This window comes from Mchenga conophoros, linkage group LG22 (assembly GCF_057382185.1).
Source record: "Mchenga conophoros isolate Kocher_MC1m ecotype Shallow Benthic linkage group LG22, M_conophoros_male_GT1.1, whole genome shotgun sequence".
NCBI lineage: Eukaryota > Metazoa > Chordata > Actinopteri > Cichliformes > Cichlidae > Mchenga > Mchenga conophoros.
In genome coordinates, this window is record NC_140546.1 from 15875589 (window position 1) to 15902763 (window position 27175).

Genomic DNA, 27175 nt, shown 5'->3' on the forward strand with positions numbered 1-27175 from the left:
AAGACTGTGAGAAAGTGTGGGAACTAATGTGAGGAATATCAATGATCAGGATATATTTAACACACATTTATCTGTTAAATTTGCTAATTCATTATGGTTAATAAAAGACATCGCTAGCTTAAGTTATACAACTGATCCAATTAATACATACGTTTATTTGCTTTATACACCCCTCTAGCGGAGAAACATCTAAAATATCTATCTATCTATCTATCCATCTATCTATCTATCTATCTATATTAGCTGTTGGCTATAATATTCAATTCAAAATGTATTTTTTATTATCCTAAAAATTGCATATAGCCTTCATAGCAAGCGAAACTCGTACTACTACTTGTAAAACTTCTGAATGATTATTATGTTATTATGTCAAAATATCTCAACATTTCAAAGCCTGTAAGTCAAAATTTGAGCTAATGACCTGAAATTTTGACTTATGGATGACAATTCAAAAAAAATATTTAAACAAGCTTCCATAGATTTTTCGGGGGAGGCGGTCTTTTAAGAGGACAATAAATCATATTGAAATTCTGAAAAACTCACAAAATTAGAGATAGATTTGATTTTTTTTTTTTTAAATATATCCATAAATAAGTCTTACGGAGCACAGCAGACGCTACCTGACGCTCATGCTTTGTTATTGAGTGTACGTGGTCCCCCTCACCAGCAGAGTCCTCTGTCGTCCTGCCGCAGCTGCTGCACTCAAACGTAACGTGATTCCTCTGTTTCTCTGCAGCCCTGCCCCGTCTTAAAAAGGCCTGCAACTACCTCAACCCAAAAATAACTGCTCCTGGAAGCGGTGCTGGGGCAACCTCCCGGCTTCAGACCGCTAATTTAACCCAATTAAGACGAGCGGAGAGCCGAGGAAAGCTCCGTTTGGTGGTTTTGAAAGAAAGTCACGTCGCTTTCGGTAAGTTTCAGCTGCTCGGAAAAGCGGAAAAAAACATTGATGAAGATGAATGTAGCATCCCAGCTACTGCTGCTGACTCCCCTCTAAAAGTTCTGTCGTTTAACGTGGACAAGGAAATGTATGACAACTGGTTGAATACGACAGTGTATACCGTGTGTGTGTATAAAATACAACATGTAAAGGTGTCCGTGTAATAACAGTTGAAAGACAGCCGAGCCTGGTTTCCGGGGCGTGACCTGTCTTTGAACTCAACAAGTTTGTCTCTGAGATGACTCTTACTAGTTTTACTGTGTGTTAAATTATATTTTACTTATTTATATGCAGTTCAAAAGTGACTAAAAATAAGATACAATAAATAAAACGGTGTAAATACACTACAAAATTAAAAATAGTAGGTATACAATATGAAATAATAAAAGAATATATATGTAGAGGTATATTTTAAAGCAGTTTGAGAATATTTGAGCTTGTTACATGGTGTGTTATCCTGCACCGTAGTCGTAAAGAGATGGACATGGTCAACAAAAATACTCAGGTGGGCTGTGCAGTGTAAATGAGGCTCTGATGGTACTAAAGAGGCCAAAGTATGCCAGTAAAATATCTCCCACACTGTTACACCACCAGCGGCAGGCTGAACTGTGGATTATTCTGACGCTACCATTTGATCGTAGCAGCAGAAATGCTTTTCCATTCTTCTGTTGTCCAATTATGGTGAGCCCCTGTGAATTGTTCTGTTCTTAGCTGACAGCTGTGGTACTTGGTGTGGTCTTCTGCGTCAGGGTGCTCTTCTGCATACCTTTTACCTATTTGAGTTGTTGTTGCCTTGCTATGGCATCAGCAGGGCATTGTCACCTTAGAACTGCCGGTCACTGGATATTTTCTCTTTTTCTGATTTCTGTGTAAATTTGGCAGCAGGTCTAATCTTACACTTCGTGTGTTTACGAGGTGTTCATTAAATTGTGTGATTGGTTTGGGGGAGGGGGGTACTACCTCAGTGTGGTAAACGTGGTCTTTGTGAATATTTTATGTTGTACAAGACAAAAGGCATCGAGGAGGACGGGGTTAAAAGGTTCTCTATGGTGCACCGCTATGCTTCACAGCTGTTAAGTCAAACTTGAGAGTGAAGTTTGCAGCAGTTCTTACCACACTTACTTTGGGTGCAGCATAAGTGCTACACCCGCAAGTGCTAGAAGACAGCCAGAGACAACGACGGAAACAGAAAATGTGTTCATATGCATCAGCCCTACACAGATACACAGTGAGCAAGTTAACAAATCAGCAGTTCTGGACATTGATCCCAGGTTGGATTATGACATCAATAAGGTTACTAGAAGTGCTTTCTATCCCTTAAAATATATCTGACGTTAGAAAATCCTTATCTCAAACTGACTGGGAAATTGGTTCATGCAATCACATCAAGCAGGTTAGATTATTGTAACGCTCTATTCACTGGATTACCCAACTCATCAGTAGGATGACTTAAGATCACAACATGGCACACAGTCCTTACAGGCACATGAAAGTTTGAGCATATTGCCTCAGTATTGAAGGAACTTAATTTGTTCCCATTAAAATTATAAAATTGCCTTTGAAAGCTTTATTAACTAATAAAAGTATTTTAATGGTTTGCCCTCAACACACCCGGTATATCTCTGACTTGCCCACTGTTTACTGGATGACTGAGAACCTTCACAGACACACTGTTTACAACCCTATCTGACCTGGTCCAGATCCAGGTCCAGATTCCCAGAATTAGATCCAAGTGTGTTGAAGGTGCTTGCAGTTATTGTGGTCCAGTTCTTTGGAACAAGCTCACCTGAGATCAGTTACAACTGTGCATAAATTTAAAAACAGACTTGACCCTTTTTAATCACTAAATAGGTGGTGATGGGGGTGGGTTGCTGTATTTTGCTGTTTTCACTGCCACAGGTTTTATGTTTTTGATCTTCTGTGTTAAGCACATTTAGTTTGCATGTAACTGCAAACTCCCACATGGGTGTGTTCACTTTCTCTGTCCACGTGGTGACAGCATTAAACAACGTTGGACATTATAAAATTGTGTGAATGGGTGATTGGTTTTGGCAGTGAGAGCTGTGGGGCTCCAGGTCGGTCACTTGCTTTGGTGTTGGAATCCAAAGTTTCTAAAGTGTAGGCGCTCTGTGATCAGTTAAACCTGTGTATAGACTGAGTGTCACTGCTCAAACACTGAATTACTTTTCTTAGCAACCTTCACCTTTTTTGATATTTTTTTCCCCCATGTTTTAGGCATGTCTCTCCACGGCATTTGGCCCCCATGTAGCATATTTTCTCAGGTCTGAGGAAAAGACGCCACGATGGGCAACAAGGACACCCTCGAGGATGTGTTTGTTGCTGTGCTTCGTCCGAAGAATCAAGTCAGCCTGAGCTCGAAAGAATACAGAGCCAAAGCCTATGAGGTAGGCAGACAATCAGTTAACACACTGTCCTCGACGTCTTACAGTGAGGTGGAAAGAACACTGATGTCCTGTAATGTATTGTTGGTTTGGGCATATCACTGCTGTATGCATGAATAATAAACACCCTTCAGTGAATTCAGACCCACTGGAGTTTCTAACTGAGCCTCTGTTTGCATGTTTTTCCTCTGGCGTCTGGGTAGATCCTTTTAAAAGAAGTGCCTTTAGAGGGGAAGGAGAAGAAAAGAAAGAAAGTCCTTCTGGCAACAAAGCTCAAAGCAGGAGGAGACAAATCCAAATCCATATTGGATTATGTTGATGAAACGATCAAACCGCTCTCCAGTAACCAAAGCTGCGCTGGTGAGGCTGACGCATTTGTGCACAAGCTGATTTATTAAACTGTTGTTTGGGGGGAGAGTTAGGAACCACTGATCTAACCAGTGTTTTTGCTGTGCAGGAAAGCGTGTGGTGCACATGAAGAAATTTATTCTTGAAGGTGACAATGAAGGGAAAGAAGCCTCACTTTTTGTTGTACCAGTCAGTGTTAAAGGTAAGTAAACTATATCTCATCCTGAACTGATCTAGCTAATTTTATTTAACGTTTAACAAAGTTTAAGCTGTGCATGCAGTAGATTAATGAGTCCTTCTATACAGACAACAGCAAGCCTGTCCACAGCCCCGGGAGCCCCAGCTTTTACTGCTTCCACGACATAATGCGGGTGTGCAGTGAGACCAGCACTCACTTCTGCTCCGTCACCTCCAAGATGCTCCTGGCTTTAGACAAGTAAAGAGAAGTCTGTAAATGTGCTCTTTAGCTCTGCGATTTTGTCAGAGGTAAACGCCCCTTCCCTTTGCTTCTTTCCCCTCCGCAGATGGTTAGCAGAGCAGCACACTGTGCCTCATGCCATCCCTGCTTTATTCAGACCAGCACCCGTGGAGCGGGTGAAGACCAACGTAAGCAATCCGGCTTACAGCAGCGAGGGCAAACTGAGTGATGAGGGTCTGCACATGGGCTACACTGCTCTGGAGATCAAGAGCAAGATGATGTCCCTGGAGAAGGCTGACATGTGCATCCTGAATCCACTCTACGGCTCAGATCTGCAGTACACCAACAGGGTAAGGCTTTATATATGCAAAGAAACATAATTCTTCTGGTGGATTTGGAAACTTAAATCGCCCTCCTTTCGTTTTGTCTGCAGGTGGACAAAGTTATCATCAACCCATACTTTGGGCTTGGGGCACCAGACTATTCCAAGATCCAGATCCCCAAGAGGGAGAAATGGCAGCATGGACCCAACTGTGTGACAGAAGACAAGTGAGGGCTTGTTTTGGTTAACTGCTATCGACTTTGTGTCTAACTTTGTCTCTTTTTGGGGCGCACTGGACAGTCTTGATTAACAACGTGGATGCCTTGAACTGAAGTCATGTTTAGTCACTGTTCTCTTCAGCATAAATTCCTGTCTCCACAGGGATCACCAGTGGGTGGACGACTTTCCTCTCCACCGCAGCGCCCTGGAAGGAGACACTGAGCTGATCTCTAAGCTTCTGGACAGCGGTTTCTCAGTCAAGCAGCTGGACAACGATCACTGGGCTCCCATACACTATGCCTGCTGGTGAGTCTCCTGCTCATCTGACAGCTCAAGAAAGGCTTAAAAGTATCCAAAATTTCTTATTTTCCTGGTCTTTTTTTTTTCTTCTTTTTTTTTTCCATTACTTATGTTTAAGTTTGATATTTATGTGGTTCTATCCAGGCACGGTAAAGTTGAGGCAACCAAGCTGCTGCTGGAGAAGGGTAACTGTAATCCCAACCTGCTGAACGGCCAGCTCAGCTCCCCCCTGCACTTTGCAGCCCGAGGAGGCCACGCAGAGATCGTCCAACTGCTGCTGCAGCACCCTGAGATCGACCGGGTACAAATTTAACACTTTTTTCTTTTTCTTTTTTTTTTTATTATTACTTCAAAGAAATCCTGTTGCAGCTAAATGTAACTTTTTTTTATTGGTTTGTAGTAATAATAATAATAATAATAATAATTGCTGATTTGTCTTTTATCAGTATCCACATACTACATAATAAAGTGGTAAACATTAATCACTATGTCATGATACTGACTCCTCCACCAATAGCACATAGAAGACCAGCAGAAGAGATCGCCGTTCCAAGTGTGCGAGGAGAACAAACAGAACGAGTGGGAGGAGACTGTGAAACTTCTGCAGCAAGCCAACAGCAAACCAGTGAGTCACACAGTTACACTATTTGTTATTCCTTTGTGTGGAACAACAGCCTTTTCAGGATGTTATCGAGATAAAGTTTGCAATTATTTCTAAATACACTTCAGCATACTTAAGCCCATAAGTATAGACTTCCCAATGCATATATTTTTGCTGATTGATTTGCAGGCATTGTTGTTGTTGTTGTATTTTAATGTAACATAATAGTAGTTAAACAAATATGGCATCCTAAAGGCATCACAGTACATAAAATGGTAATAACAAAAATAATAAACAATAAAACATAATTGAGGAGTTTGATGAGAATATAAATGCTGCTTTAGATTCTAATCCAGATGAGGTGGCTGTAGCTCAGGAGCACGTCGTGCACCAATTGGAAGGTTGCTGGGTTGATCCCTGGTTGCTCCAGTCTGCGTGCCAGAGGATCCTTGGGCAAGATAATAACCAAGTTGATCTCTGATGCCACGTTCAAAGTCACCTTTATCACAATTCTTCCCCGTTTTAACTACAGCAGGTCATCTTGACCATGTCTACTTGTCTTAATGCAATGACTTGTTCCCATGTAATGGGTTGTGTTGATAAGCAATTGGAAAGTTGTACCTAAAGTGACTTGTGAATGTAATTCCCTGGCAGTTAAGTTTTTTTGTTTTGTTTTGTTTTTTGATCGCCTGTTGGTGATATTCCTTCAAGAACAGTCAAAGGTGTCAGACATTCCCAGGACTAAGCCATGTTTCACTCTTATTTTGCATGTCATTATTGTCTTTTCCTTAAATAGAAACCAGCACTCCATAAAGAATTATGTTTCTGATATTGGGCAAAGGAATGGCCCTGAGGGGTTGAGTCATGAAAGCTCTGGGATTATAGCAGCAAAGCTTGTGGATTTTTGTAGCTGTGTTTTTCATGCTTTTTCATAATGAGCTAGTCATTGTTTAGTTTGTTTGCTCGTGCCATGTTTAATTAACCTTATATGTTGTTGATATTGAGTCTGGCATAGATGCGTTCACTCATTTTGATATTTTTTTTCCTTGTTTGAAGAAAAGGGGTATCCAGTAAAACACATGCACATGTGCAGTTATAACAACACAGAGCAGACATGACAGCTTCCTTCTGATATAACACTTTTTAGTGTTATAGTATGCTTTAAGTAAAGCGAAGTGTATTGAAATGTTTCCTGAATGTTCAACAATGTTGACAAGTTTTTTTGTTTACATATATATGTATACAAATGTTTTAAAGAGAGGTTTATACTTTTATTTTTAAGAGAAAGATTGTTAACTTGTTTTCTGTTATATCGCGAGAGTACTGTTGCCCGCGAGTTTTTGTTGGTGTGTACGGGGTGTAAGATGGCATAAAGAATAAAGCGTCGTGTCTTTTGACTTTAAACTTAATATTAAGAAATCCACCATTTGTGCTGTTTGTGATCCACAGTACGAGAAGGTGCGCATCTACCGCATGGACGGCTCGTATCGCTCCGTAGAGCTCAAGCATGGCAACAACACAACTGTGCAGCAGATCATGGAGGGGATGCGTCTGTCTCAGGAGACCCAGCAATACTTCACCATCTGGATCTGCTCAGAGAACCTCCGTGAGTCCACTCGTTTCTTTTTTTTCCAAATGTATTTATTTATTTAATTTAGTAACATCAATGCAATAAAGACCAAAAGCTGTAGTTAGTGGTGTCACTGCAAGATCCCAGAAAGATTTGTGTGCGTGTGGTTTTGTGTGTTAGACCTGCAGCTGAAGCCGTACCACAAACCCCTGCAGCACCTCCGGATCTGGACTGAGATTGTGACAGATCTCACAGTGCTGGATCCTCAAAGGGAAACGCCACAGCTCTTCCTCCGCAGGGATGTCCGACTGCCCCTTGAAATTGAGAAAAAGGTAGGTCACTTTCACCACCTAAGCATCAGTGACAGCTCAACTCGAAATGTTTTGAGAGCTCTTCATCAGCTTCCTGCTGGTGGCTTTGTTTCAGGTGGAGGATCCGCTGGCCATCCTTATCCTGTTTGACGAGGCCCGGCACTGCCTTCTCAAGGGCTTCTTCCCTGCTCCAGACAACAAGCTGATCACGCTGGCCAGCCTCCTCCTGCAAATCATCTATGGCAACTATGAGAGTAAGAAGCACAAGCAAGGGTTCCTCAAGTAAGAGACGAATCATATTTTGTGTTTAAATCACTTTTAATATCTGCTCTAACAAACTGATTTATTTGCATTCGGATAAAATCTGTGCTTTATGTAAACAGTGAGGAAAACCTCAAATCAATCGTGCCGATATCCAAGGTGAAAAGCAAAGCATACCACTGGACCAACAGGATTCTTCATGAGTATAAAGTACACTTGTGTTTTTATTTTAATTGCTTTTTATCTTATAAATAAATTTCAGTGTTCCCTGAGGTGACATCAGGTCCTGTCCCTCTCTCACCAACAGGCTCTGAGCACCAGCGAGGGGGTCAGTAAAGAGATGCACCACCTGCAGCGGCTCTTCTTGCAGAACTGCTGGGACATCCCGACCTACGGAGCAGCTTTCTTCACAGGCCAGGTCTACACCAAGGCCAGCGCAAGCAACCACAAAGTCATCCGTGTCTACGTGGGGGTGAACACAAAGGGACTGCATCTCATGAACATGGAAACTAAGGTAAAATGCCGTTTTGCTGGGTTTTTAAATTTTTGTTTTTTTTTATGTTTTAAGCTCTAGTTTGTGAATGTAAAGCTACTTATTCTTCAGCTTGGTGGAGCAAATGGATAGATGACTATGAGCATGGGCCCTCCCACACGAATTTGCCTGTTTTTAAAGCATATGCAATACGTGCTCGATTGAAGCACAATAGCACAAAGCCGTTTGCATCTACAGAATGTATTTGAACTTGCATTCTTAGATTAGTTAGATTTTTACTTAAATATTCCCTCTGGGATTACCATAGGATAGATTAAACGATAATGCTGTATTTTTGTTGGTTTTTAAGTTTTAGTTGAAGAAGCTTGATGTGACATTTTATTACACTTCTTCTCTTGCAGGTCCTTCTCATCAGTTTAGAGTATAGCACGTTTATATGGCAGCTTGGACATGCAGACCAGTATTTCCAGATACACAGTGGTGACAACAAAATGAACTTCATCGTGCACACAAAACAGGTAATAAAGCTTTTCTCGAAATCCAAATAATATTTATTGAAATATATATGGTTGTTAACCTTTAAGGTCTATTCTTTCCCTTCAGGCTGGCCTTATTGTGAAGCTCTTAATGAAACTGAGTGGGCAGATAACTCCAAATGAGAAAGGCATCACAGACAAATACGCCTATGGCTGAAAACTGTTGAAGAAACTACCTGCCAACAAAATTCCCAGTTCGGGTTGTTTGTTCCGACCATCATCTGACTGCAGTAACTCTGGAAAGCCTTTCCACAAGAGCCTCATTTTGTACAACTGGCTTAGTGATATACTTCACATTCTCTATTTTAATGTTTCCTGGATTTTGATGGCATGTAAATATGTTTATTATTTAATAAAGTGATTGATTGTATGATCAGATGTGTTTTTCATATTTAGGCAGAAATGACAATGTTATTTTTTTTTTTAGAGGAATTCATTCGATGGAGGCTGAAAATCAATATTTGCTTTATTATAAATGGGGAGCACTCTCTCTTCTCTCTTCACTGGGTGAAAATGCCCTGTTGATGCCAGAAGTTGGAGAATAGTGGCTGGGCTGTTTTAGCTGAAAGGAAGGCAACAGTTACTCAAATAACAGCTGGCTGCAACCAAGATATGCAGAAGAGCATCTCTCAATGCACACTACATCAAACATTAAAGCAGAAGACCATACTGGGTGGTCTTCTCTTGCCAGTTAAGAACAGGAAACCTACAGTTTGTGCATCATCACCAAACATTTCCTGGTCTCACCTGGTGGTGTAAAGCTATGGAGGATATTTTCTTGGCATATATATATTTTAAAATAATGTATATTAAAGAACTGAACTTATGAGGTTTTCAAGGCTACTGATGAAAATAAACCTCATTTAAAACATATTTGTAGCCCAGCTCCTGTACTAGTTGCACTCCATCACAGGATTTTGAAGTGGTTATTAGTTAGTTACTTATTTATTTAAGGTTCCGCAATTGATTTTATGCTTTTACTGAAAGGAAAATGTTGCTATTGTGCACGCTCATGTATTGCTAATTTCATGATAGCAGTCACAATCATTAATGATCCGACACACCCCCAACAAACTGCAAACCAGCTCATTTATTGCTGTTGAGGCGACTTATGTTGTGATTTGGCGCTATATAAATAAAATTGAATTGAATTGCTGTAAACGTTTATATAATAATATAATATTAAACATTATAATATATTTCGTTATCTTTGCAGGACTTTAACGTCCCGTATTGTTGAATTCTGGAGGTACATGAAAAAGTTTAAATTAAAAAAAAAAAAAAGGTCTTAAAATCGATGGTCGCCCTGCTGGTGTGACATCATGTAGCAAGACATCGGTTCAGGTAGCCTCAACCATTCACAGCGAGAGCTGCTTGACTGACACGTGGTCAGCAACCAATCAAAATCCAGCATTGGTCAGGCGGGGGCAGGACGAGTGTTGACAGGTCGAGACTTTGGGGAAATATCACCAACTGTTCTCGACCGAGAGCCTTTCAGCAGGTGGACGGTGACCGGGGCCGTTTCGGGGTTAAGTTTTTAAAGGTTTTGTTTTCGGGGGCTATCAGGAAAAATGTCGATGCACATTTATCAGATGAGCGCTAAACTGCTCGGGGACACTATGGGGAAAATGAACGAGAACCTGACCTCCGTGGTGTTAGCAGCGTCCGTCTTCACCCTCACTCTGGGATACATCTCCAAACTGCTGCTCAAACAGTCCACAGACGTGGACGTGGTGAGTGTGCTCAGACGAAAAACAGTTACCGTTATCTAAGCTTTAGTTTCAAGTCACTGTTATTTTTATTTTTTTTATTGTTATTTATTTATGTCTCTCTGCGCAGAAACATCCACCCTACATACCCTCCAGCATCCCCTTTCTGGGACATGCCATCGCTTTTGGAAAGAGCCCCATTGAGTTTCTGGAAAATGCCTATAACAAAGTAAGTGTTTTGAAAAATGAACCTGCGACTGTTTTCAATCAGAAGAAATGAAACAGTTTAATAATCAGTCCTAAAATATGAAGATTAGCCCCCCCCCTCCAATTACTTTAAGTTATTAACTCTAAACATTGACAGCGGTTCAAAGTTTGAACAAAGCAGATGATCATGAAGATAAACTGCTTTAAAAATGAGGAAATGCTTTTAAACCATCGTGAGTCCATTTCAGCTCCTGTGGTGCAAATGAAAGCGACAACAGGCCAAGGCAACTCTGGCTCTCTCCTTGTAGCTCCTGACTGATTTTGCTCTAGTTTTGGTATTTGTAAACAGTATAAGTCATTTATGAAAAATGAGAGAGAGAAAAAGAAAAAGCACGATACAAAATAAAGCTAAATACAGTACAATATCCCTAATCTGATTTAGGTTCCATATCTTATCATATCATATATTTAGGGGGTTGGGGACCACTGATCTAGAGTTTAATCTGTATATATATTATTTAGTTTTTTTTAACTCAGTTGTCAGAGATTTATTTTACTTTGACCCCTGCGTCTGAACTCCTGCGTGTCTGCTGTTCCCCCCACAGTACGGCCCTGTATTCAGCTTCACTATGGTGGGCAAAACATTCACCTACCTGCTGGGCAGCGACGCAGCCGCGCTGATGTTCAACAGCAAGAACGAAGACCTGAACGCAGAGGACGTCTACTCGAGACTGACCACTCCGGTGTTCGGCAAAGGAGTCGCCTACGACGTGCCGAACCACGTGAGTATCCCAGAACCTGAGAAGTTCACGCCTCAGAAGGAAGGTGGAAATGTATTAAAGAGTTTCTGCATGCTAAGATCAGCTGAGATGCATGTTTCCTTTTAATCTGCTGCAGATTTTTCTGGAGCAGAAGAAGATGTTTAAGACGGGGCTGAACATTGCTCGTTTTAGGGAACACATCGAGATCATTGAGAGAGAGACGATCGAGTATTTTCAGAAATGGGGAGACAGCGGGGAGAGAAGTAAGACACCGATATTTGCAACGCTGAGTCCAAAACAGTTAACCATAAAACTTGATACAGATTAGATCAAAAACCAAACGTTTGTCAATGAACTTTGACCTGTTTCAGACCTGTTCGAGGCTCTGTCCGAGCTGATTATCCTCACAGCCAGCAGCTGCCTGCACGGGAAAGAGATCCGCAGCATGCTGGATGAACGCGTGGCCCAGCTTTACGCCGACTTGGACGGAGGATTTACCCACGCTGCGTGGCTCCTGCCGGGCTGGCTGCCCCTGCCCAGCTTCAGGTACGTCTCTCACACATCTTCATGCAGTACAGTGCTGTGTCTGCACACAGGGTGAAGACGACACTGGATTTAATTTGACTAGACAGATTAAAAAAAAAAAAAAAAACTGGAAAAAAAAGATGGCATCACACAGGCAAAAGAAATACCAGAGGGATTCAATGTGATATGATGCAAACAGCACAATACTGTTTGGAAATATTTACCTCTGTTTTTTTGTTTGTTTGTTGTTTAGGAAGAGGGACAGAGCTCACAGAGAGATCAAGAACATCTTCTACAAAGTGATTCAGAAACGGAGGAGCTCTGAAGAGAAAGCAGATGACATCCTGCAGACCTTCATGGACTCCACATACAAGTAAGGTGACATCAGCGGCTCAGAACAAGCGCTAAAACAACAAAACAGCCCAGGGTCAAAGAGTAGGACAAAACCAGACCACAGGTGTGGACATTTGCTGTATAAGTAAACAAAGAGCTGGAGGAGAAAGCACAGTTGCCACTATAGACTTACATACTGTGTTTATAAGCGAGGAATCAACCTGTGTGTCAGATATTACTGCTAATGAGCCTCTTCCTTGATACAAACAGAGAGCAGCAGGTTTGTCTGCAGGTCTGTGAGCATAAGAGAAAAATCCATAAATTTCTGTCAAATGAGGTAACACACTTACTGCCCAACTCTTACTGAACTGATGTACCTGCGATTACATAATGACAGTGCAAGTCAACATGCAAAGAAACAGTTTTATGTTTAATGTCATGGTCCAGCCCTGAAAGACTCAAAGGAGACTTGGTTTAACCCAGAATATTCAGATCTTATTATCAAAAAGAAATAAAAATCACAATTAACTCTATGAAGGATTGAGAACTAAAAAAACTTTCTCATTCCTCAGAGATGGACGGCCGCTGACCGATGACGAAATTGCAGGGATGCTGATCGGCCTCCTCCTGGCGGGTCAGCACACATCCTCCACCACCAGCGCCTGGCTGGGCTTCTTCCTGGCCAAAGATAAGGCCCTGCAGGAGCGCTGCTACGCAGAGCAGAAGGCTGTGTGCGGGGAAAACCTGCCTCCACTCAACTTCGATCAGGTAAAAGTCGCCCGTGGACTGTGATAAAAATGAGGTTCATTACTGCTAATAATAGTGAAGAGTAAAAAAAAAAAATGTGCAGGGTTTAAATGTGAAATGTAAGTATTCTCCCTCAGATGTTACCTCTGATTTGTGAGAGATACTCCCCCTGCTGGCTGTAGAAAATTATTGCGGTAACAGGAGTAAAGATGTTTTTAGCGCCCCCTTGCTGCTGCATTCAGGTGGAGGTCTACATAAATTAAAAAAAAAAAAAGCTGAAAGAGGTTATTTTATTCCTCAAAACCAGACTGATGCTCCAGATATTTTCTAAACTTTCATGTCGCCATCTTTAGCTGAAGGATCTCAGCTTGCTGGAGCGCTGTTTAAAGGAAACCCTGCGGCTCCGCCCACCCATCATGACGATGATGAGGATGGCTCGCTCTCCTCAGGTATGGGTCATTCCTCAGCACTGGATTTTATGATGTCATGTATAGGCGCAGACAACCTCAGCTGACTGCTGTACCTGCTCTCTCTTCTGCTTTCTCAGACTGCAGCAGGATACACCATCCCTGTGGGCCACCAGGTGTGCGTCTCCCCGACTGTTAACCACCGGCTCCATGACACCTGGGTGGACAGGATGGAGTTCAAACCTGATCGCTACCTCAACGATAATCCTGCCGCAGGGGAGAAGTTCGCCTATGTGCCCTTTGGAGCCGGTATGAAGAAGCGCTTTTTTGTTTGCTGTAAAATAAAGTAAACATAAAACACCTCAAAGCCAAACCAGACATCAGTCAAACTGAGTTCAATGAAATCAAATCCATCCTGTTTTCCGCCTGCAGGCCGTCATCGCTGCATTGGGGAAAACTTTGCCTACGTCCAGATCAAAACCATCTGGTCCACTTTGCTCCGCATGTACGACTTTGACCTGGTGGACGGATATTTCCCCACAATCAACTACACCACGATGATCCACACGCCTCACAACCCCGTCATCAGATACAAGAGGAGGAAGCAGTGAGAGACGGAGACATCCGAGCATCGGAAGTAAAGCTCGAACCTTGTGGGGACTTGAATCGAGGAAAATTGACATCAGTGCACTTTGCTCTTAATGCCCAAGCTGTGCTTTTATTCTTCCTGTATTTCGTCTAGAGTCCGGCTCTCTTCATGAATGAATGTTTGTAGATAAGTGTGACTTTCTGCAGAGAAAAACAGGGGCTGTGAGACTCCAGCGTGAAAGCTGATGCTCTTATTCACAATGTGAATTCTTTAAAAACAATACAAATGGAGAAATAACTAGCGCCTTATGACGTCTTTAGACTGAATGAAGCCTTTGAGTCAACCTGGGAAGACGTATTTACTTTTGTTTTCCAGAGTTAATCATCGATTTTGCAGCAAACTTTAAAATCCTGTAGCTAAAAGTTCTGAACACTGGAAACTTGGTTAAAACCACGAGGTTCATTTACAGCTCTCTGATGTTTGGAGCTATAAGGTTAGTCACATGATCTTCATCTGCAGATGAGTTGTGACCAGTTGTGTATATACAGTATATATTTTTCCTTGTCCTGAGCATTACTCAGTATGAGGGTTTAAACTTGAGAAGAGAGAAAACAACCCTGTGCTATCTGAATAATCTGCTGAGGAAGACCATGTGATTTAATTAAAAGCTCTGGGGTGGGTTACTAAATCTGTGGGGAATCTTTTATTCCTGAGATGTATGTTAAAGTTTTCCTGCTGTGAAGACAAAAGAAAAAACAAACAAACAAGTGAAACTGGGTGAAAAATCAATAAAAATATGAAAATGAGCCTCTGAACCCTGCTGTGTTACAGAGTGTGCGTCAGGATGGGAGATCTCCCACCTACAAGCAAACTTCACTGATGATGAGATCTATACTGAGCCTCGTGTCAGCTAATGCCAGAGGATGAACATTTTATCTTCCAACACAGCTGTTTTTCATCATTTTGGTTAAATAGACTTGGCCATGTACATTTAGTCATGCACTGTCCAGTACTTTGGGTTCCTTCACTATATTTAGGGAATAGGGAATAACTGTGGTGACACCTAAATTGAGATGACATCACGGATCTGCTCTGAGCCACTTATTGCTTGCAGTGGTGATGGACGGGCTGACAGATGAGGTCAGGCAGGAGTCTCTGTGGACTGTGATGTTTGCAGATGACACTGATCTGTAGTGAGAGTAGGGAGGAGGTGGAAGAGAGGAAGAATAAGGTTTTCATTGTGAGTGATTGTAAGATGGTTTGGAGGAGATTGGGACAAAGGATACTAAAATATTAATAATAACTAAATATGAATCTCCCAGGCAGGAGGAAAAAAGGAAGACCATTAAATGGGTTCATGGGAAGGCTAAGCTCATTTTTACAGCTTTGACCCCCCCTTGTGCTTTTTAAACAGCTCCCTATGCAACATTTGTTTAGTGTTAAAAGAAATAATTATTCGCTTTCAAAAGGACTAAAGATGTCCTCAGCTGAGTTTTTGTTTCTATTGCTGGTTTATCTGAATGAAGCTTGATGGTGCTAAATTTTTCCACAAAAAAAGTTTAACAAAAAAGATGCAAAAAGAAAAAAAGAAATGAAGCAAACCTTTTTGAAATAACGTAGTCCTCTTTATTTCAGTTTTTGACAAAATACCCAGAAAATTCAAAGCTCCTAACGGTTTACAAAAATACGTTCTCTACAAATGTCCTCTGTAGTCTGTCCGGCCTAAACAAAACACAGTGTAGTGTAGAATATCCAGCAGCAGCCTCCTTAACAGTAAACCCAAACATCCTCTACATAACGCTCCACCCATACAACACAAACATATAAATTAATCACAAAGTCTTAAATTAGCATTAGACAAATTATACATGATTGTAGATCATCCACAACAAAGAGGCAGATTAAATTACAAACGTAGCTGTTTTTCCAAGTGCCGGCGACCAACAAAAAGCCTGAATACAACATGTCGTACACTGATAAAAAATGTGTTTTGGTCCACATGGAAAGATACAGTCCACACCAGAATGGTAGAAAACAGCAGAGCGCTCAGCACGAGAAAAAGGCAACTGAGTTTCTTCAAGCCAAAGTTAACGTGTCAGCATCTATCTTCTCAAGCCAAAGTGCAATTGAGCATATGAAGAAGCACCTGGGGAGAGAAAAGAGGAGGAGTTGAGTAAATATGCCAAACCCAGGGTACGGATCACACCTTTACACATGCATTTATTTCACAGCGCTTGCTTTGGGTGCAACAATCAGAATATGTGAGTTCACTGCTTCTCAGCTTTACAGGGCAAACACGTACTGTACTGTAAGCAGACATAACCAAATTTGTAATTATGTATATTCCACATATAGATGAAAGTGTTTTTCTCCAATAGAATTTGAGATGACGAAGAAAGCTGTAACTCGATCACACGTAATGCATGTGAGCTGGGCTGCTCGTGTTACCTGATGTCACGCTGCCCAGCCTCCTCTGCAGGGCCTCCAGCCTGGAGATGTAGTCGGTGAGTGCTCGGTCGGGGTCGTAGTTCTGCAAGTGGGAACAGGTGAGCGGTCCGTGGTCTCCAGACATGTGAAACCTGCACGTTAGAAACACAGATTTAAGAAAGTCGGAAAGGATCTGAACTCCACATTAATGCAAAAGAGAAAAGAAAAAAAATCAGTTTACTCTACAGTACTCATGAGTATACATTAGCCTAAACAACTGATGTCCAAAGTGATCCTTCATCATAACTTTACAGATCAGTTTCATTATTTTAATTACTCAGACTAAGTTTGAAGCTTTATTCTCAATAATTTTGGTATTTTCTTTCCTTTAATCAGGAGATAAAATAAGAAGTAGACTGGAAACATTAAAAAAGGAAAACCGTTTAATAATAAATATTGTTAGCATCCTGATTGATAGTTGTACCTGTGATGTGTGGAGGAGACAGCCAATCGAGGGGATTCCCGCCCACTTCTCCCCCTGCTGCTAGACATTCCTCCCCCGCCGCTTCCTCTATCTCTGTACATCTCCGGACCACCTGGGTGAAGATAAGGGGAATCCCTCGCCTCTGTACCTGCCGGAAATTAAGAAAATATTATGAGTATCACATGTAAATGACAATATAGAGAGGTTACAAGCTGCTATATGCTTTGGTTACCTAAGATCTGTCCTGTTCCGTTCTTACTAACAGCACAGGAGGCCGTGGAGCTCATTCCCGTCGCCCTGTGCCATCGCTTCACGAGAAAACGCATTCTAGATGAACAAATATAATTGGTTTTAGACAAAAAACTAACAAAAAAAAAAAACCTTTTAAAAAAACCCCAAAGCTTCAGATCCCACCTGGAGAGGGCGATAGAGACTCTGGCGATAGAGCGGAAGCGCATCGCACCCCTGCACCGCTGACTGAGGGACTCCAGGCTGGAGAGCGACGGCCGACCGCCCATCCTGGTCAGGAGTGATAACGTGGCCTCCTCACACTCCTGGAAACCACCCAGCAGTAACAGCAGGTACTTCTTCTGGTAGATCAGTGCTTTACGGAAGCTTTCTGACCTCAGGTACTTCCCATACATCCTCTGGAAGTTAAAAAAAGAGATGAAGGGAGAAGAGAAGACAGCAGTTTAACTTCAGAGGCCATCAAATGTCTTTTAACACTGAACTCCAGCATTTAGGCGATGCTTCTGCATCGTTTCTTTGGGTTAGTACAATTAACTCATTACTCAGATACAAAGCAGTTTACGAGCAGTGATCTGCTGACCTTGAGGGCAGCATTGTCGGCATCAGGCCCGGTAATCTCTCGCAGGTTCTCGGACCTGATCTCTCCCCTGAGTCTAGCCACCTGAGACTGAGCTAAATGCAAAGCTTTCTCCAGACGGATCTTCTCTCGAGCCCAAGCTTCCCGCTCCTGAGAAAGCAGCAACCCTGCAGAGTCCATCTTTGATGCTCCTCGTCTGCTGGACTGCAGAAGATAAAACACTCTTTAGTCAGAGGCAAATGACAGACGGTGGAAACAATAATATGTATCATTATGCGAGCCAGTTTGAACGTTTACTTAAGTTCTGAATGGCATTATGAAGGAAACATAGGATTATAAAAATACCTTGGTCATTATCTTTGTGGTATTTGTCTCTACCACATGTCATGTGTATGTAATATTAAGTTTTTAGACCAACCAGGACGGTCACGCGACTGTTACAGAAAAAATAGCACTGTAGTATTGTGCTCCATCTCAGAATCAGCAGGTTTTTCTGTGGTGTACTCACACTGTCGCCTGACCCCAGTCCAACCTGCCGATAGCGTCGCAGTTCTTCTTCCAAGCGGAGCGTGTGGTTCCTCAGATCATTCTTCTCTTCGGTCAGACGGCTGACGAAACCTGTCAGCTCAGCGTTCTGCCTCAGCAGCCGCTCAGTCAGCGTGTTGGAGGAGCTGGAGGAGCCTCCTGCCAGCAGGGACGCACTCTGAGGGAAACAAGACAAGCAGTCACAACCACGTGTAAAGCTCAGCAGATGTTGTTTAGTAAACGCAGACGCGAACAGCTGATTCTGGCTGGAGACTAGCAGTGAGTGGGTGTTTCTCCTTTTCACATTTCTTTATTTATCCAGAAATATGCGGCGTAGAAGGGAAAACAAAAATGAGACCGTGTGCTGACCTCAGGGACGGAGGGTAGACCAGGGGACTGCTGCAGCAGGGTGATGACCTCATCGAGACTGGACTGGACCCAGGACAACTCCTCACTGTCCACCTCTGCAGTAAGCCTGAACAGAAGAAATGCAGTAAAGCTGTTACAGAGGAGGTCTGTGTGGTGTGATTGTGCTGCACAGTTTCTGAAATAAATATAAAAGAAAAAAATAAACAGCAGTTTTGTTTACCTGCCAGTGGTTTTGCTCGGCATGCTGCGGACCTTTGAGGAGATGACTTGGAGTTTGCTCACAATCCTGTCCACCGTGCGCCACGGGCCATGATGCGGCCCACTGCTGTGGCCTGTTGAAGAGACCTCTTTGTGAGGGGACGCGCTGGAGCTTTCTGTGTGGAGGTTTCCGCTCTTTTGCTGGAGCACCCAGTCTTTGGTGCGGTCCGTGGAGTCACTGTGCCACACAGCCTGCTGTTAAGATAAAAACAACAGAGCTTCAATGCTCCTGATAACATGATCAGAAACAATAAATGTTACTAAAAGTCTTTTTAAAGTAAAATCTGTGCCACTCACACTCCGGCCATCAGCCTCCACAGGTCCCATCCCCTCCCTCTGCTCTCCTAACTGGTTCAGTCTTCCTTCCAGTCTCTCATTCTCTTCTTCCAGACTCTGTCTGTTCTCCAGCTCTCTTCTCAGCTGCTCCTGGACCTTTGCCATTTCTGCCTCCAGCCTCTCCAGCTTGGCCTGAGCCTCTAGCAGTGCCTCTTGGTCTCTTCTGGATCTCTGACTCACCAGCGTCAGCTCCTCCTCTTTTCGTACCACCTCAAGCTTCTGGGCCTCAACCTGACTGAGTAGATCCACCACCTGGAGAGGGAAACCATGTTTAATCATGATACAGTCAGATCCTAGCCACTGATAAAAGGCCTTGAACTCTGGTGTCATTAGACAGTTAAAGCAACTGTAGCATCGAACCTGTGCGTGCTTGTCGTCCAGCTCCCTTTGCAGTCTTTCCAGAAGACCTCCTCCCTCTTCAGAGCTTCTCCCATCCTTCTGAACCTGCTCCTCATGGAGGTGACCACCATCAGAGGAAACGCCAGTCCGCAGATCTCTCTCTCTCCCCAGAGCAGTGCTCATCTCTTGGGCCTTAGCTCGCTCTGTTTCAAGCTGGACCTGGAGCTCCTGCAGGCGCCTGTGGAGGCTGAGACGCTCCTCTTCAGCTTGATGGGAGAGCTGAGAGGAGGCCTGTCGCTCCTGCTCCACAGTCAGTTTCAGCTGTGCTACGTGGTTCTTCTGCTCCTCCAGAGAAAGCTGAAGATCCTAGTGGGAAATTTAAAAAACACAATTTCTTCTCAAAAATACTCAAACTTTGGGAAAAAACTTTGACGTCACGCTTGAATGCTCCTGCCATCTTACCTCCAGCTCTTCTCGTCTGCTCTCCTCGGTCCTCCCAGTTTGACACTTCTCCTTCTCCATGGCCCATTGAAGATCTCTGCTCTTCTTCCTCTCCTCTGTCAGCTCATCATTTAGTGCATCCACCTCTGCGGCTTTCTGGGATACCTCCGCCCTGTTGACATCATTTTAAGGCTACATTTTCACTGTACTACTTTTAAATAAAATCTTTTTAAACTCTTTACTTATTATGCAAATATATCCAAAACTGTGATTTTTATCTTAAACATTTAATATGTTTTCTGCGTTTTCCAGCGTTGCTTGTTACTTTAATGTCTGGTCTAACCTGAGTGTGTCCAGCTCTTTGAGGTGTTTGTGTTGAGCTTTGAGGGTTGTCTCCAGCTCCAGTTTAGTCTGAGACAGTTCACCCTTTAGCTCCTCCACTAGCAGCCTGTCAGCCCCCCCGGCTCCATCAGCTCCAACTCGTTCCCTCTGCTCCTTTATGCTACCTTCACCAGCCAATGAGACAGCAGACCGGGCACCTGAAGGACGAAGGCAGACGTTTAACAGATATAAAATACAAAAAGACTTATTTTCAGCAAAATGAACTCTGAACTGGGATCACCTTGGTGGAGTTGCTCTAGTTGGCCACGGAGCTGATGAATCTCAGAGATGAGACTGGACCTTTCTGCAGTGCGGAGTGAACCCATCGCCTCTCTGTGCTGGGCGTCCTGTATTTGAGACACACAAACAGCCATATGATAGGTTCAAATAACTATCTACAGAGACCCAAACTATAACAAATTAACGAGCAGCTTATACTCAGGCTAACAAAATTCTACAATCTTTTTCTTGCAGCTGATGAACATTTACAACAGTTTTTGAAGTCATTATGGTGAACTCTTTACAGACCTGCTCAGCCAGTCTCCGCTCCAGCTGATTCAGGTGAATGATGGCGTCACTGGTGTCCAGCAGGTCCAGCTGGCTGTAGAGGGCATTCTTCAGCACGTTGCGCTCCTTTATAAACACCTGCCGAACTGCATCCAGGAGCTCTCCACGCCAGTCTACACTGCCGGACATCTGCAGTGAATCAAACACACAAATTCAGGCAAATTCAGAAGAGGGCTTTCTTATATTTTAGGGCAGTTGTTGTTATTTTGAAGAGGATGCCAATGCCGTAAAGCCCCTTGACTGACTTTGATGTGACAAACAGACGACAGCGGGATCTTCAAAACCCCCCTGGTGCTTTAAACTTTAATGGTTTTGACTCTTTAGGCTGCTGTAGTGTTTTGCGGTGAGGTTTCTTTACCTGTGATTCTCTGTGTGTCTGCATCTGGCTGATGAAGTTTTTTAGGGACTCTATAGTATCCAGCAGGGCGTCTCGCTCCTTCACCCAGCCCTGGACGTTGAACCGGTCGCCTGGCTCGCTTTCAGAAAGTGGGAGCTCTGACAGAGAAAGAACCTGCATGCCTTCTTGGTGCACTTCACGGAGCAACGTCTAGAGACAAGCAATGCAGAAAAAGTGTAACTTTTACAACGTTTCTGAAGAATAGAAAACAAAATATTGCTCAAATTTTTGCATGCTCACAAATACAGGCAAGGACATTCGGGAAAGTTCATCTGGAGGCAGCATTTTCAGTCACTTGGATGAGTGATAAAAACGCCGCCTCCAGATGAAAACAATTACCTTCTGGATTTTGTTATATACATTTCACATGGTGGGAAACATACTACACAGTACCTGTAGTTTTATGACATCACTCATGGTTCATTAGTAAGTGAAAGCTGTACCTTGATCCGGTCTGGCAGTGGTTCATCTCTCCTGGCTCCCTCTGGAGTCGTCCTGAACTCCTGTTGCAGGCTCGGGAGGTCATATCCTGTCCTCTGGCTGTAGTCTGAGCTGCTGTCTGCATGATGACAAAAACAATCACAAAAGTGAAGCGCAACAAAGAAAACAAATGCTAAACAAGCTAAAATTAAGGATAAATGAGCTCTTTTTGGCACTCAAAGTAAAAAAAGAAAAGTCGATTTCTGTATACTGTTACAAATATGACCAAACTTTAATAAATTGAAGTTAGAGTACTTTTAGCTGCTCCCTTTTGCCAAAGGGGGTCTCTAGACACAGAGAAACATGTTTTAATTTGGATAGAGACTTCTCGATGCAACCCATTACCCATTTATCCTGGCTTGAAACTGACACTAGGAGTACATTGACCCCCTGAGGCTGGATTTGTCTCTCCTCCCGGACTCAAACCAGGTAACGAGAGTATATGCAAGTAATCCCTATGAATCAAATGTCAGGCTTTAAACGACTGTTTTTAGACATTTTTTGTAACTATCATTGATAAGGCCCATCCACATGCTGTTCAAACCTTCAGTTTGAAAGGTGCAGCCAATAACAGGCAAGCTGGCTCGAACGAAGAGGAGCAAAAAAGTTCAGACAGGATGAACAGAAGGGCTCCAGCAAAGCTCAGTTAAGATATGTGTCGTTTATTTTATACTGTGGATCATACAGAGCTACCCTAGTGAGGTTTGTTTCAATTAAATTATTATAACAGATCCGCTCCAAGGTTTGGTTCAGAGAGCTCTTGAGGATAAACAAAATTCCAGCCTCTCTGCTTTCAGTATTCATGCTAAGCAGGTTGTAGCCTCACATTAAACTGACAGATACACTCTTAAGAAACCAACTTTCCTACAAGAGAAATGAAAAACGATTTACTCTAGTTTTGTTTAAAACACTTAAAACTTACCGCTGGTGTAGCCATCTTTGAACTGAGACGCAGGGCGGTCTTGTCTTGATGTAGGAGCCTAGAGAGGATGAAAAAAAAAGATTAAAATCACAGACTTTCTGTGTTATGATAAGCAGAAAGAAGAAAGCCATTTAAAAGCATCAAACTACACTGATAAAAATGTAGAACAAGCTAAGGATCCAAACAAACAGACATCTAAAACATCTCGTTTCCTCACCTCAGCAGACCGCAGTTTTTCTATGACGGCCTTCAGAGCTTTGCATTCGTCCTCCAGCGCCTGCGTGTCCCTGCGGAGGTTCTCGCTCTCTGAAATGTGCCGAGCCTCCATATCGAGGATTTCTGCTGCATGGAGCTCCTGCATCTGTACGATCTTCTCCTCGTATTCTCCGATCACTTCCTCCATCTCCTCTTTGGTGGCAGATTTGTTTTCTTGGCTAAGATCAGACATCTGAAGAGGTTCGGTCTGCGTGAACGAGTCTGTTACAGTCGCATGTTGCTGCTCTGAGTTGCTGCTCAACAGTTGGCTGGAAGATTTGTTGGAGGATTGGCTAGAAGGGGTGGAGTTTTTTCTGGAGAGAGATGCTTTGTCTTTGGTGCTGCTTCCTTTACCAGCTGGCTGTTTGCTTCCTTTCCTTTTGGGCTGTGTGGTGGAGGAGGAGGAGGTGGTGGTAGAGGAAATAGGCTGAGGAGAAGAGGGAGATGGAGAAGGAGAGGAAGAGGGAGAAGGGGACGGAGGACCAGACTCTGCTGTCTTCATCAAGACTGTTTGTACCTCCTGGAGCTCCCCTTGGAGCTTAGAAATTGAGATTTCACGGGTGTGAAGTTCCTTATGAAGGTTCTCATTGTGCCGCTTGTAACTGTTGAGTTCTTCTTTGGTGGTATCCATGCTCTTTCTCACCTCCTGAAGCTCCTCCTTGAGTTTAGAAACAGAACCTTCACTCACTTGAAGTTCCTCTTGAAGTTTCTCATTATGCTCCATGTAACTGTTGAGTTCTTCTTTGATGGTATCCATGTCCTTTCTCACCTCCTGCAGCTCCTCCTTGAGTTTAGAAACAGAACCTTCACTCACTTGAAGTTCCTCTTGAAGTTTCTCATTACGCTCCATGTAACTCTTGAGTTCTTCTTTGGTGGAAGCCGCATTGTTTTTGACCTTCTCGAGCTCCTGGGTGAGCTCTGACCACCTGTCCCTGTCTTCGTCTGCTTTTACCTGGAAGATGATTGGACAGGTGTTCAAACACTATAGATTTATGCTGATGCTGATAATACTGGACATTACAACTGAGACAAAACATTTCCGCCTTACTTGGAAAAGTTCTCCCTTGAGGTGAGCAATGGTCATTTCCCGCTCCTGAATAAAAAAAATTATTTAGCTTAGCTTTGCAGAAAGACTGAAAACAGGGTAGAAACAGCAAATTTATCTCCGTCTAAAGGTCACACAACCCACCCAAACACCTATAAATTAAAAATCTATATCCTGTTTGATTAATCAATGTAAAAAATATAGAGAGAGATATCCAAGTGGCTCTCGTTTGTACATTTGCATTGAATCACACACAATAGTGCTATTGTGCGTTTGTGAATATCAAATAGGTTTATGTCCCACAGTATAAACCTGATCTTTATGCATACATAGGAGCAGCACAAGCTAGAAAAGTGTGTACTGTGATAATATGTTTTTATGATATGAAGAAATATCATTCTGCAGCAGTGCAGTTTGGGCAGTTTTCCCTGAACTCAGCAGCTACAACAAAGCATGATTTCTAAGCTCTGTACCTGCAGCAGCTCTTGCAGTTTCTCCAAGCTCTCCTTGCAGCTGTTCAGCTCTTCTTTGGTGGTCGCTGCCTCACTTTGAGCCTCTGTTAGTTGGCGTTTAAGCTCCGACACCTTCATCTCTTCGCTCTCACCAACTGATGTCTAAAAGAACGAGGTTGAAGTTCTGAATTTTTCTCTAAGCATGGTTGTTTCTTAGTAAATTACTGTTTTATGCTGTGGAAAATGTAAACATGAAAGGATCAAAATTCTTTCTTCCTACCTTTTGGAGCTGCTCCTGAAGCCTCTCTATCGTTACAGTTTTTTCCTAGAGAGAAAAGCTTTTGTCACACACTAGAAAACACTTTGACATTCAGTATGAATTAACCCAGAGAAGCCGTTTAAAAGCACATACACAGAGGTCATCCTGAAGTCTGCTGCAGCTCTCCTTGTAGCTCTCCATCTGCTCTTTGGTGGCTGAAGTCTCATCTCTGACCTCCTGTAACTGCTGAAGAAGCTGCGACACATTCTGCTGGTCATCAGAGGAGGCCTGTGAAAAAAGGTCACAAATCATCAGACTTATTAGATCAATTCGCAATGTGAGACTTTATCACAGGGACTACATTTGCATTTTTGTTGTTTTAATCAATAATTACAGTGCAGGGAAGTCATATAATGCAGAATCCATTATGCAGTTAGGGCTCACGGTGTATGATTTTCACTCACGGACAAAGAAATTCACAATTTTGTGATTGTTTTGTGCCTCTATTTGAACTTTTGGAATAAAATATCGGTAATATCTAATGACTTTATCACTCTGTATTTAGGAATTATTCCAGATAACTTTAACTGTACAGATAAACACATTTTGGAAGCTGAGCGAGCTGGCTTCAGAAATCCTGCCGGGCATTTTCCATTTATTTATTAATATAACGAAACATTTACATAGATTAGAGCAGATGATATATGGTACTCACCTCCACAGCCAACGATGTCCTCTGGAGTGTCCCTGTCTTCATCTGACTGAGCAGATCTACAAGCACAGTCAGCCTCCTTTCATACTCGAGCACCTCCTCCTCAGAGCTGGAAAGCAGCTGCTTCTGCAGCTCCTGGTCTTTCTGCATCCCGCTTAGTCCGACCTCCAGCTCCTGAAGCTTCTGCGTCAGACGAACCACCTTCCCGGTGGGCACTTGTGTTTGTTGACACAATCTGCTGACATCCATTTGGGGGATGCCAAAATCACCAAATTCATAGCTTTGTGGTTCAACGTGTGGCTCTGGAGGTTTCTGTGGGTCCTGCTCCTGTCTCGTTTCCACTGACTGCTGCTGGAAGGCCTCCAGAGTGGCCTGGCTCACCAACGCTGCAGCCACTTTTTCCCTTAGATGCTCCTCCAGGTTCAACATCTTCTTCTGGAGATCCTCTGCATGACTTTGAGACTGCTCCAGAAGGAAGCGACAGTGGCTTATCTCTGAGTCTTTTTCACTGACCAAGCCTTCGAGCTCCTCAATTCGAACGCCCAGCTCTTCCACTCTGGATGAGGCACTCTCCTCCAGAGCTTGTACTTGAGCCTGTAAGACAACCAGCCCTGCAGTTTTCTCCCTGAGAGCTTCCTCGAGCTCGCCCTCTGAGCTCTCCAGGTTTTCCGTTTCAGCCAAGGCTTCTGCGCTCTCTTTCAAGCGAAGATAGGTCTCCAGCAGCTTGCTGTGCTCTTTTTTCAGTGCCTCGAGCTCTTTTGTGGCCAAGTCCATTCTCTGCTTCATTTTATCAAACTCGTCTTTACTCGGCCCGCAAGCATCACCCTCTGACTCTGCCTTGGTGTCCTCCTCTTCCTCTGTAGGCTGCTTTTGCTCGATATTGGCCAGTTCCTGCTGAAGTTTTTCTATGACCTCATTCAGTTGGTCGAGCTCCTCCTCGTTCTTCCTCTTCAGACGCTCTTGTTCACTCCGAAGGCACTCCACCTGAGACTCCAAGTCTTTTATCAGCTCATCCCTCTCATCCATTTCCTAAAGAGTAAAATCCAGATGTTATGACCCCATTAACAAATAAATAGATTTGAGGATCCCATGGCTATGCCGCTATTTCATTAAACATCTGAGCCCCTGGTGTGCTTAGAGCTACTTCAAGTTTTCATTGCCATTTTGATTTTCGGGCCTTGATCAGATTGTAGGCACTTAACAGAGACTCAGAGGTTTAAAAAGCCACCTCACACGAGCAAATGACCACCTCACAACAAATGATGGTGGAGTGGAACTACTTACTGGGACAAAACAAGCAAACACACACAAAAAACATAGCAAAATGGAGCCAACTAAAATAAAAGTAGACAGAGGGGGGAGAAGAGACCAAACACACCGATGCACTTCCACGGAGGTATGCGTACTTGAAATAGACTCCGTTTCTATTTCACATACGCATTTTGCATTACCTTGTTGTCAGAGGTTGTTTCCATGTGTTGAAGCTTAGTGATCTGTTCATTAAGAAGTGCTATTTCATTGTCCTTCTCCTCCATCACCTTTAAAAGTCAGAGATTATAATGTGATGGCTATTAGGGGGAAAAAAAGTGTTTTTGGAGGATTGATGAAAATTTACTGACTAAGAAAAGAAGAATAAGTGAGTCCTGCACAGCAAAATAAGAGGTGATGGAAAAGCCTAAAAATGTGCAAAATTATATAAGC

General features: G+C 43.0%; 3 protein-coding genes across 8 annotated transcripts in view; 2 read left to right on the forward strand and 1 right to left on the reverse strand.

Moving 5' to 3' along the window:
• The first annotated feature begins 711 nt into the window (after nt 1-711).
• Nucleotides 712-9091, forward strand: krit1 (KRIT1 ankyrin repeat containing). Its single transcript, XM_085262744.1, has 17 exons — nt 712-910; nt 3176-3345; nt 3546-3702; nt 3800-3892; nt 3997-4126; nt 4215-4458; nt 4542-4657; nt 4812-4955; nt 5094-5250; nt 5467-5574; nt 7000-7156; nt 7301-7452; nt 7547-7713; nt 7815-7902; nt 8000-8206; nt 8587-8703; nt 8789-9091. Exons 2-17 carry the CDS (start codon nt 3244-3246, stop codon nt 8876-8878), a joined length of 2229 nt encoding a protein of 742 aa, XP_085118870.1. The 5' UTR covers nt 712-910; nt 3176-3243; the 3' UTR covers nt 8879-9091.
• A 1066-nt stretch (nt 9092-10157) lies between these two features.
• On the forward strand, nt 10158-14805 carry cyp51a1 (cytochrome P450 family 51 subfamily A member 1). Its single transcript, XM_085263265.1, has 10 exons — nt 10158-10454; nt 10561-10659; nt 11243-11419; nt 11535-11661; nt 11770-11944; nt 12177-12296; nt 12829-13024; nt 13357-13452; nt 13551-13719; nt 13843-14805. The coding sequence occupies exons 1-10, from the start codon at nt 10293-10295 to the stop codon at nt 14019-14021; spliced, it is 1500 nt and encodes a 499-aa protein (XP_085119391.1). The 5' UTR covers nt 10158-10292; the 3' UTR covers nt 14022-14805.
• Nucleotides 14806-15602: 797 nt separating this feature from the next.
• akap9 (A kinase (PRKA) anchor protein 9) overlaps nt 15603-27175 on the reverse strand; it is a 68125-nt gene continuing 56552 nt past the window's right edge. For 5 of the 6 annotated variants that reach the window (XM_085263264.1, XM_085263261.1, XM_085263262.1 and 2 more), the window contains 25 exons: nt 26926-27012; nt 25478-26503; nt 24916-25050; nt 24784-24828; nt 24525-24665; nt 24055-24099; nt 22969-23958; nt 22752-22809; nt 21793-21908; nt 21311-21499; nt 20914-21081; nt 20627-20732; nt 20348-20543; nt 20026-20176; nt 19585-19929; nt 19186-19476; nt 18851-19083; nt 18631-18736; nt 18245-18439; nt 17740-17940; nt 17325-17557; nt 17143-17237; nt 16911-17058; nt 16448-16578; nt 15603-16145 (listed from right to left, as the gene is read on the reverse strand). In XM_085263264.1, the coding sequence (XP_085119390.1) occupies nt 16102-16145; nt 16448-16578; nt 16911-17058; nt 17143-17237; nt 17325-17557; nt 17740-17940; nt 18245-18439; nt 18631-18736; nt 18851-19083; nt 19186-19476; nt 19585-19929; nt 20026-20176; nt 20348-20543; nt 20627-20732; nt 20914-21081; nt 21311-21499; nt 21793-21908; nt 22752-22809; nt 22969-23958; nt 24055-24099; nt 24525-24665; nt 24784-24828; nt 24916-25050; nt 25478-26503; nt 26926-27012 (5475 nt within the window). In that variant the 3' untranslated portion in view covers nt 15603-16101. The remainder of the gene's footprint in view (nt 16146-16447; nt 16579-16910; nt 17059-17142; nt 17238-17324; nt 17558-17739; nt 17941-18244; nt 18440-18630; nt 18737-18850; nt 19084-19185; nt 19477-19584; nt 19930-20025; nt 20177-20347; nt 20544-20626; nt 20733-20913; nt 21082-21310; nt 21500-21792; nt 21909-22751; nt 22810-22968; nt 23959-24054; nt 24100-24524; nt 24666-24783; nt 24829-24915; nt 25051-25477; nt 26504-26925; nt 27013-27175) is intronic. The other variant, XM_085263263.1, reaches the window with a different exon arrangement.

Excerpts from the sequence above, each read along its gene's own strand:
- krit1 (XM_085262744.1), top strand. The coding sequence starts at position 3,244 with ATGGGCAACAAGGACACCCTCGAGGATGTGTTTGTTGCTGTGCTTCGT. Across the intron at positions 3,346-3,545 it reads ACAGAGCCAAAGCCTATGAG|ATCCTTTTAAAAGAAGTGCC; the intron begins GTAGGCAGACAA and ends GCGTCTGGGTAG. Across the intron at positions 5,575-6,999 it reads AGCAAGCCAACAGCAAACCA|TACGAGAAGGTGCGCATCTA; the intron begins GTGAGTCACACA and ends TGTGATCCACAG.
- cyp51a1 (XM_085263265.1), top strand. The coding sequence starts at position 10,293 with ATGTCGATGCACATTTATCAGATGAGCGCTAAACTGCTCGGGGACACT. Across the intron at positions 10,455-10,560 it reads AGTCCACAGACGTGGACGTG|AAACATCCACCCTACATACC; the intron begins GTGAGTGTGCTC and ends CTCTCTGCGCAG. Across the intron at positions 11,420-11,534 it reads CCTACGACGTGCCGAACCAC|ATTTTTCTGGAGCAGAAGAA; the intron begins GTGAGTATCCCA and ends AATCTGCTGCAG.